General features: G+C 49.1%; 1 protein-coding gene across 11 annotated transcripts in view; it reads right to left on the bottom strand.

Moving 5' to 3' along the window:
- Positions 1-10,942, bottom strand: part of LOC110503393 (roundabout homolog 1) — a 499,811-nt gene that overhangs the window by 60,383 nt on the left and 428,486 nt on the right. For all 11 annotated transcript variants that reach the window (XM_090218858.1, XM_090218859.1, XM_090218866.1 and 8 more), the window contains 2 exons: positions 4,606-4,837; positions 1-74 (listed from right to left, as the gene is read on the bottom strand). The exon at positions 1-74 is cut by the window's left edge and continues 48 nt beyond it. In XM_090218858.1, coding sequence (XP_090074984.1) covers positions 1-74; positions 4,606-4,837 — 306 coding nt within the window. The remainder of the gene's footprint in view (positions 75-4,605; positions 4,838-10,942) is intronic.

Raw genomic sequence — 10,942 nt, 5'->3', positions numbered from 1 at the left:
CCAGGAGACCACAATGGCGGTCCCATTGTCCCCGCTCTCTGAGACGGTAACCCCACGAGGGGCTGCACTGGGAGCTGGGGACAGACAGATGGACACAATAACACGTTAATGTAATACACCATCAACAGTAACACACACTGCCTGCTCTCTCCTCACTTCTACTGCTCTCATAAATGGATCCTATCCAGAAGAGAACAGAAATAACAGAGTCACGGACTGTCTCTATTCACTAGGTGTCTGTACTAAAATGACTGTTTTTCTTTGTTCAGAGAAAGTATTTGGGGAAATAAAAGAAAATCACAGTTTTTTCAAACAAGGAGAACGATGATTGCAATGTTTACGCTTGGAGGGGGTGTGTGTTGATTCTACACTGATGAGCATAACTAAAGTGATTTAATCATGACAACATACAGCATAACACTCTTAATCTCGTTCTGATTCACTGTAATGAAATCACGCATATCTGGGAGTGAGGGCATCGTGTTTGAACTCTGAAAACAATTAGCAACAGAATTAGCCACAAAAGCAACAGGGAGAAATGAAAACACACACCCACACACACATTTTGGCAAACTATCTTTATTTCAGTCAGCTCCTCTCTTATTCATTCCACATGACTATCATGATGCTTCACTCTGGGATGCACCCAAACCCCGGAAGATTTCCACAATCAAACAATCACAACCTATCTACAAAGATATTTGTTAGATATTACTTGGTAGATGTTACTGCACTGCCGGAGGTAGAAGCACAAACATTTTCGCTACACTCGCAATAACTGCGTGTCTGCTAATCACGTGTATGTGACCAATACAATTTGATTTGATTTGATTAGCACAGCACTGATTTGAACGTAGCATTTGGGTTCATCCACCTCTGGGTATCACAGGACGTTTTCAAACAGTACAACATCTGGCCCTAACACGCAGAAAACACCACAGGACATAATATGATCCTTTAATCGCAACGTCTGCTGGGAACAGCTGTTGTTCTCACACACATGCAGAGTCGCAAAGGTCACAGACAAACTCGGGACAAAGGACAGGTTGTTTGGTTTGGGAAAGTTTGTTGTTAAGTTACAAGTGGTTGCCTGTTTGCCACTGGTTCTGTATAGGTCCAGTGAGAGAGTGGTTCTGTATAGGTCCAGTGAGATAGTGGTTCTGTATAGGTCGAGTGAGAGAGTGGTCCTGTATAGGTCCAGTGAGAGACTGTTCCTGTATAGGTCCAGTGAGAGAGTGGTTCTGTATAGGTCCATTGAGAGAGTGGTCCTGTATAGGTCCAGTGAGAGAGTGGTTCTGTATAGGTCCAGTGAGAGAGTGGTTCTGTATAGGTCCAGTGAGAGAGTGGTCCTGTATAGGTCCAGTGAGAGAGTGGTCCTGTATAGGTCCAGTGAGAGAGTGGTTCTGTATAGGTCCAGTGAGAGAGTGGTCCTGTATAGGTCCAGTGAGAGAGTGGTTCTGTATAGGTCCAGTGAGAGAGTGGACCTGTATAGGTCCAGTGAGAGAGTGGTCCTGTATAGGTCCAGTGAGAGAGTGGTCCTGTATAGGTCCAGTGACAGAGTGGTCCTGTATAGGTCCAGTGAGAGAGTGGTCCTGTATAGGTCCAGTGAGAGACTGTTCCTGTATAGGTCCAGTGAGAGAGTGGTTCTGTATAGGTCCAGTGAGAGAGTGGTCCTGTATAGGTCCAGTGAGAGAGTGGTTCTGTATATGTCCAGTGACAGAGTGGTCCTGTATAGGTCCAGTGAGAGAGTGGTCCTGTATAGGTCCAGTGAGAGAGTGGTCCTGTATAGGTCCAGTGAGAGAGTGGTTCTGTATAGGTCCAGTGAGAGAGTGGTCCTGTATAGGTCCAGTGAGAGAGTGGTCCTGTATAGGTCCAGTGACAGAGTGGTCCTGTATAGGTCCAGTGAGAGAGTGGTCCTGTATATGTCCAGTGACAGAGTGGTCCTGTATAGGTCCAGTAAGAGAGTGGTCCTGTATAGGTCCAGTGAGAGAGTGGTCCTGTATAGGTCCAGTGAGAGAGTGGTCCTGTATAGGTCCAGTGAGAGAGTGGTTCTGTATAGGTCCAGTGACAGAGTGGTCCTGTATAGGTCCAGTGAGAGAGTGGTCCTGTATATGTCCAGTGACAGAGTGGTCCTGTATAGGTCCAGTAAGAGAGTGGTCCTGTATAGGTCCAGTGAGAGAGTGGTTCTGTATAGGTCCAGTGAGAGAGTGGTCCTGTATAGGTCCAGTGAGAGAGTGGTTCTGTATAGGTCCAGTGAGAGAGTGGTCCTGTATAGGTCCAGTGAGAGACTGTTCGTGTATAGGTCCAGAGACAGAGTGGTTCTGTATAGGTCCAGTGAGAGAGTGGTTCTGTATAGGTCCAGTGAGAGAGTGGTCCTGTATAGGTCCAGTGAGAGAGTGGTCCTGTATAGGTCCAGTGAGACAGTGGTCCTGTATAGGTCCAGTGAGAGAGTGGTTCTGTATAGGTCCAGTGAGAGAGTGGTCCTGTATAGGTCCAGTGAGAGAGTGGTCCTGTATAGGTCCAGTGAGAGAGTGGTTCTGTATAGGTCCAGTGACAGAGTGGTCCTGTATAGGTCCAGTGAGAGAGTGGTCCTGTATATGTCCAGTGACAGAGTGGTCCTGTATAGGTCCAGTAAGAGAGTGGTCCTGTATAGGTCCAGTGAGAGAGTGGTTCTGTATAGGTCCAGTGAGAGAGTGGTCCTGTATAGGTCCAGTGAGAGACTGTTCCTGTATAGGTCCAGAGACAGAGTGGTTCTGTATAGGTCCAGTGAGAGAGTGGTCCTGTATAGGTCCAGTGAGAGAGTGGTCCTGTATAGGTCCAGTGAGAGAGTGGTTCTGTATAGGTCCAGTGAGAGAGTGGTCCTGTATAGGTCCAGTGAGAGAGTGGTTCTGTATAGGTCCAGTGAGAGAGTGGACCTGTATAGGTCCAGTGAGAGAGTGGTCCTGTATAGGTCCAGTGAGAGAGTGGTCCTGTATTGGTCCAGTGACAGAGTGGTCCTGTATAGGTCCAGTGAGAGAGTGGTCCTGTATATGTCCAGTGACAGAGTGGTCCTGTATAGGTCCAGTGAGAGAGTGGTTCTGTATAGGTCCAGTGAGAGAGTGGTCCTGTATAGGTCCAGTGAGAGACTGTTCCTGTATAGGTCCAGTGAGAGAGTGGTTCTGTATAGGTCCAGTGAGAGACTGTTCCTGTATAGGTCCAGTGAGAGAGTGGTTCTGTATAGGTCCAGTGACAGAGTGGTCCTGTATAGGTCCAGTGAGAGAGTGGTCCTGTATATGTCCAGTGACAGAGTGGTCCTGTATAGGTCCAGTGAGAGAGTGGTTCTGTATAGGTCCAGTGAGCGAGTGGTCCTGTATAGGTCCAGTGAGAGACTGTTCCTGTATAGGTCCAGTGAGAGAGTGGTTCTGTATAGGTCCAGTAAGAGAGTGGTTCTGTATAGGTCCAGTGAGAGAGTGGTCCTGTATATGTCCAGTGAGAGAGTGGTTCTGTATAGGTTCAGTGAGAGAGTGGTCCTGTATAGGTCCAGTGAGAGAGTGGTCCTGTATAGGTCCAGTGAGAGAGTGGTTCTGTATAGGTCCAGTGAGAGAGTGGATCTGTATAGGTCCAGTGAGAGAGTGGTCCTGTATAGGTCCAGTGAGAGAGTGGTCCTGTATAGGTCCAGTGACAGAGTGGTCCTGTATAGGTCCAGTGAGAGAGTGGTCCTGTATATGTCCAGTGACAGAGTGGTCCTGTATAGGTCCAGTGAGAGAGTGGTTCTGTATAGGTCCAGTGAGAGAGTGGTCCTGTATAGGTCCAGTGAGAGACTGTTCCTGTATAGGTCCAGTGAGAGAGTGGTTCTGTATAGGTCCAGTGAGAGACTGTTCCTGTATAGGTCCAGTGAGAGAGTGGTTCTGTATAGGTCCAGTGACAGAGTGGTCCTGTATAGGTCCAGTGAGAGAGTGGTCCTGTATATGTCCAGTGACAGAGTGGTCCTGTATAGGTCCAGTGAGAGAGTGGTTCTGTATAGGTCCAGTGAGCGAGTGGTCCTGTATAGGTCCAGTGAGAGACTGTTCCTGTATAGGTCCAGTGAGAGAGTGGTTCTGTATAGGTCCAGTAAGAGAGTGGTTCTGTATAGGTCCAGTGAGAGAGTGGTCCTGTATATGTCCAGTGAGAGAGTGGTTCTGTATAGGTTCAGTGAGAGAGTGGTCCTGTATAGGTCCAGTGAGAGAGTGGTCCTGTATAGTTTCAGTGAGAGAGTGGTCCTGTATAGGTCCAGTGACAGAGTGGTTCTGTATAGGTCCAGTAAGAGAGTGGTCCTGTATAGGTCCAGTGAGAGAGTGGTCCTGTATAGGTCCAGTGAGAGAGTGGTTCTGTATAGGTCCAGTGAGAGAGTGGTTCTGTATAGGTCCAGTGAGAGAGTGGTCTGGTGGTGAACTGCTAGGAAACCCAGGTGCTAATGAGTCCTACCACTAATCACATGGACAGGCAATCCTTCACAAGCTGCTCTCCAAAGACAAACACATACACACACACACACACACACACACACACACACACACACACACACACACACACACACACACACAGACAGACAGACAGACAGACAGACAGACAGACATGTCCACCCACCTTCCTCCAGAGTCTTGGCTATCTTGACCTCACTGTCTGTTCCCTGGAACTCGTTGAAGAAGGGGCGAACTTTGAACTCGTAGGTGACTCCCTTCCTGAGCTGGGGTACCACAGTACTGTCCTCCCCTGGGGTTCTCACCTCAAACACAGTCCAGTCACTCCTCTGATGCCCCTCTGGAGAGGTTCGGTACATCACCTTATAACCCTGGATGTACTGAGACTGCTGCTCCACCTAGTGGCCAGGGGAGAAGACAACACACACACACATATACACACACAGACACAGGTCAGCTTGACTCTATTTAGGTGCTCTGAGTTACTCTACAGTGGAAAGTCTCTCTTCATCATTCTGGAACTCATTATCAATAGACAGTTCATTTGTTGCTTTAGGCCAGTTTAACTAACGTGGCTGTCCCTGGCTGGCTGGCTGGCTGGCTGGCTGGCTGGCTGGCTGGCTGGCTGGCTGGCTGGCTGGCTGGCTGGCTGGATGGCTGGCTGGCTGGCTGGCTAGTGGAGACCTGAGTGCTAACTCATCAATTGGCCCATCCACCCATCTATCCCTCCATCCCTCCGTCTGTGTGTGGCCAGTGGAGCGGATCCGTTTGGAGCGTCAGCGATGTGTGGAACCCGCAATGCACCATGAGATCATAGCCCAGAGGTTCCTGAGAGTCTGGTCCTGGTTAGAGGGGGCTAGAAAAGGGCGCCCAGAACAGCCCGGCCAGTCTCCTCCTGACTTACTGAGAACTGTAGTCTAGAATCAGGGGGACAGTGCAGCCTCTCATACTAACTGACATACACACATCAGGGGACAGGACAGGCTGAAGGTACAGAGAGAGACTTGATGACAAACATTATTGTATATTGGTAAAGGTGAATATTGATTTAGAAATGTTCTGGACAGTCAGTCACAGTCAGTCACAGTCACAGGCAGTTAGTCATTTAAAGTCAGTTACAGTCAGTTATAGTCAGTCACAGTCAGTCACAGTCACAGTCAGTTAGCCATTTAAAGTCAGTCGCAGTCAGTCACAGTCAGTCACAGTCAGTTATAGCAAGTTATAGCCAGTTATAGTCAGTCACAGTCACTTATAGTCAGTCACAGTCAGTCACAGTCAGTCATAGTCAGTCACAGTCAGTTATAGTCAGTCACAGTCAGTCACAGTCAGTCATAGTCAGTTACAGTCAGTCATAGTCAGTCACAGTCAGTCACAGTCAGTCATAGTCAGTCACAGTCAGTCACAGTCAGTCACAGGCAGTTATAGTCAGTCACAGTCAGTCATAGTCAGTTACAGTCAGTCACAGTCAGTTACAGTCAGTTACAGTTAGTCATAGTCAGTCACAGTCAGTCACAGTCAGTTAAAGTCAGTTATAGTCAGTCACAGTCACTTATAGTCAGTTATAGTCAGTCACAGTCAGTCACAGTCAGTTAAAGTCAGTCATAGTAAGTCACAGTCAGTCACAGTCAGTCACAGTCAGTTACAGTCAGTTACAGTCAGTCATAGTCAGTCATAGTCAGTTATAGTCAGTTATAGTCAGTCACAGTCAGTTACAGTCAGTTACAGTCAGTTATAGTCACGCACAGTCAGTTATAGTCAGTCACAGTCAGTTACAGTCAGTTACAGTCAGTTATAGTCAGTTATAGTCCCGCACAGTCAGTTATAGTCAGTCACAGTCAGTCACAGTCAGTCACAGTCAGTCACAGTCAGTTATAGTCAGTCACAGTCAGTTATAGTCAGTTACAGTCAGTTATAGTCATTCACAGTCAGTTATAGTCAGTCACAGTCAGTTATCGTCAGACACAGTCAGTTATAGTCAGTCACAGTCAGTTAAAGTCAGTCACAGTCAGTTAAAGTCAGTTATAGTCAGTTATAGTCAGTTATAGCCAGTTACAGTCAGTTACATTCAGTTAAAGTCAGTTAAAGTCCGTTATAGTCAGTCACAGTCAGTTACAGTCAGTTAAAGTCAGTTATTGCTGATGACCTGTTAGCGAACTTGACATCATCAATTCATTTGCTTCTATTGAATTTATGAATTTTACAAAACAACCTATCGGTGTGAACTAGAGGATACTGTACTGTAATGTACTGTACAGTAATGTACTCGAGTGTACTGTACTATACTGTAGTGTACTGTAATGTACTGTAATGTACTCTAGTGTACTGTACTATACTGTAGTGTGCTGTACTGTAGTGTACTGTAATGTACTGTACTATACTGTAATGTACTCCACTGTAGTGTACCATACGGTACTGTAATGTACTCTAGTGTACTGTACTATACTGTAGTGTACTGTAGTGTACTGTACTATACTGTAGTGCACTGTAATGTACTGTACTGTAATGTACTCTAGTGTAATGTACTATACTGTAGTGTACTGTAATTACTGTAATGTACTCTAGTGTACTGTACTATACTGTAGTGTACTGTACTGTACTGTACCATAGTTTACTGTACTATAGTGTACTGTACTCTAGTGCACTGTAATTTAGTGTAGTGTACCGTACTCTAGCGTATTTTACTGTACTGTACTCCAGTGCACTGTACTGTACTGTAGTGTACTCTAGTGCACTGTAGTGTACTCTAGTGTAGTGTAGTGTATTATCATCCCTGTGTAAGGCAGGCAGAACTGGCTTATAAACTTTTAGATATTTCTTTTTTATCCCTCCTATAAAATGTGCTGTCAGCTCAGGTGGTCTTCATTAGGCTCAGAAATGTGCAAGCTTTAAGCAGAAACACATAGGAACAACATACAAGCCAGAAACTGCCATGAGATTGGATTTAACCCCCAAAAAACGATCAAACCAGGGCCATGTAAAGAGTGCATGTAAATACAATGTAAAGTTGTTAGTGACTAATGGTGGAAAACCTAGTTGGTAACTGGCACCAGGCTGTAAGACAGGGTAACTGGGCATCAGGCCGTCAGACAGGGTAACTGGGCATCAGGCCGTCAGACAGTGTAACTGGGTACCAGGCCGTCAGACAGGGTAACTGGGAATCAGGCCGTCAGACAGGGTAACTGGGCATCAGACATGATAACTGGGAGACGGCTGTCAGACATGGAGACGGGCTGTCAGACATGGTAACTGGGAGACGGCTGTCAGACATGGTAACTGGGAGACGGCTGTCAGACATGGTAACTGGGAGACAGCTGTCAGACATGGTAACTGGGAGATGGCTGTCAGACATGGTAAATGGGAGACGGGCTGTCAGGCATGGAGACGGGCTGTCAGACATGGTAACTGGGAGACAGCTGTCAGACATGGTAACTGGGAGACGGCTGTCAGACATGGTAACTGGGAGACGGCTGTCAGACATGGTAACTGGGAGACGGGCTGTCAGACATGGTAACTAGGAGACGGCTGTCAGACATGGTAACTGGGAGACGGCTGTCAGACATGGAGACGGGCTGTCAGACATGGTAACTGGGAGACGGGCTGTCAGACATGGTAACTGGGAGACGGCTGTCAGACATGGTAACTGGGAGACGGGCTGTCAGACATGGTAACTGGGAGACGGCTGTCAGACATGGTAACTGGGAGACGGCTGTCAGACATGGAGACGGGCTGTCAGACATGGTAACTGGGAGACGGGCTGTCAGACATGGTAACTGGGAGACGGCTGTCAGACATGGTAACTGGGAGACGGGCTGTCAGACATGGTAACTGGGAGACGGGCTGTCAGACATGGAGACGGGCTGTCAGACATGGTAACTGGGAGACGGCTGTCAGACATGGTAACTGGGAGACGGGCTGTCAGACATGGAGACTGGCTGTCAGACATGGTAACTGGGAGACGGCTGGCAGACATGGTAACTGGGAGACGGGCTGTCAGACATGGTAACTGGGAGACGGGCTGTCAGACATGGTAACTGGGAGACGGGCTGTCAGACATGGTAACTGGGGAGACGGGCTGTCAGACATGGTAACTGGGAGACGGGCTGTCAGACATGGTAACTGGGAGACGGGCTGTCAGACATGGAGACGGGCTGTCAGACATGGTAACTGGGAGACGGCTGTCAGACATGGTAACTGGGAGACGGGCTGTCAGACATGGAGACGGGCTGTCAGACATGGTAACTGGGAGACGCCTGTCAGACATGGTAACTGGGAGACGGGCTGTCAGACATGGTAACTGTGAGACGGGCTGTCAGACATGGAGACGGGCTGTCAGACATGGTAACTGGGAGACGGGCTGTCAGACATGGTAACTGGGAGAAGGGCTGTCAGACATGGTAACTGGGAGACGGCTGTCAGACATGGTAACTGGGAGACGGCTGTCAGACATGGTAACTAGGAGACGCCCGTTTATTGAATACAGTATGTCTGATGCAACTAGTGAGGTGTACAGTTATACTGTTCTTTTCTGATCTAGAATAGATAGAGATGGAGCCAGTGTTTAATAAGATATCCACTATCTTACAGCAGAGACTTCCTAATATCTCTTCTAGCTGCCCTTTAACCTCTCCAGCTCCTTTATTGTTGTCTTTTCTCCTTCTCCTCCACCTCTACTACCACATCTACAACCTCCCCCCTCTCCTACCACATCTACAACCCCCCCCCCCTCCCCTAACACATCAACAACCTCCCCCCTCTCCTACCACATCTACAACCTCCCCCCCTCTCCTACCACATCTAAAACCCCCCCTCTCCTACCACACCTACAACCTCCCCCTTCTCCTACCACTACAACCTCCACCCTCTCCTACCACATCTACACCCCCCCATTCTACCACATCTACAACCTCCCCCATCTCCTACCACATCTGCAACCTCGCCCCCTCTCCTACCACATCTGCAACCCCCCCTCTCCTACCACATCTGCAACCTCCCCCCTCTCCTACCACATCTGCAACATCCCCCCTCTCCTACCACATATTCAACCTCCCCCTCTCCTACCACATCTACAACCCCCCCTCCTACCAAATCTACAACCTTCCCCCTCCTACCAAATCTACAACCTCCCCCCTCTCCTACCACATCTGCAACCTCCCCCCCCTCTCCTACCACATATTCAACCTCCCCCTCTCCTACCACATCTACAACCCCCCCTCCTAAAAAATCTACAACCTCCCCCCTCCTACCAAATCTACAACCTCCCCCCTCTCCTACCACATCTGCAACCTCCCCCCCACTCCTACCACATCTGCAACATCCTCCGTCTCCTACCACATGTTCAACCTCCCCCCTCCTACCAAATCTACAACCCCCCCTCTCCTACCACATCTACAACCCCCCCTCCTACAAAATCTACAACCTCACCCTCTCTCCAACCACATCTACAACCTCCCCCCCTCTCCTACCACATCTACAACCCTCCCCTCCTACCAAATCTACAACCTCCCCCCCTCTCCTACCATATCTACAACCTCCCCCCTCTCCTACCACATCTACACCCCCCTCATTCTACCATATCTACAACCCCCCCTCCTACCACATCTACAACCTCCCCCCCCTCCTACCACTTCTACAACCTCCCCCTCTCGTACCACATCTACAACCCCCCTCCTACCAAATCTACAACCTCCCCCCTCTCCTACCACATCTGCAACCTCCCCCCCTCTCCTACCACATCTGCAACCTCCCCCCCTCTTCTACCACATCTGCAACATCCCCCCTCTCCTACCACATATTCAACCTCCCCCTCTCCTACCAAATCTACAACCCCCCCCTCTCCTACCACATCTACAGCCTCCCCCTCTCTCCTACCACATCTACAACCTCCCCCCCTCTCCTACCAAATCTACACCCCCCCCCTCTCCTACCACATCTACAACCCCCCCCCCTCTCCTACCACATCTACAACCCCCCCTCCTACCAAATCTACAACCTCCCCCCTTCTACCAAATCTACAACCTCCCCCCTCTCCTACTACATATGCAACCTCCCCCCTCTCCTACCAAATCTACAACCTCCCCCCCTCTCCTACCACATATTCAACCTCCCCCTCTCCTACCAAATCTACAACCCCCTCTCTCCTACCACATCTACAACCTCCCCCCCTCTCCTACCACATCTACAACCCTCCCCTCCTACCAAATCTACAACCTCCCCTCCTCTCCTACCACATCTGCAACCTCCCCTCCTCTCCTACCACATCTGCAACCTCCCCCCTCTCCTACCACATATTCAACCTCCCCCTCTCCTACCAAATCTACAACCCCCTCTCTCATACCACATCTATAACCTCCCCCTCTCTCCTACCACATTTACAACCTCCCCCCCTCTCCTACCACATCTACAACCCTCCCCTCCTACCAAATCTACAACCTCCCCTCCCCTCCTACCACATCTACAACCTCGCCCCTCTCCTACCACATCTGCAACCTCGCCCCCTCTCCTAC

The sequence above is a fragment of the Oncorhynchus mykiss genome, chromosome 24 (genome assembly GCF_057628025.1).
Source record: "Oncorhynchus mykiss isolate SJ-2025 chromosome 24, ASM5762802v1, whole genome shotgun sequence".
NCBI classification, from domain to species: domain Eukaryota; kingdom Metazoa; phylum Chordata; class Actinopteri; order Salmoniformes; family Salmonidae; genus Oncorhynchus; species Oncorhynchus mykiss.
The sequence above is the reverse complement of the archived record's forward strand: the minus strand, read 5'-3'. Positions and strand labels throughout refer to the sequence as shown.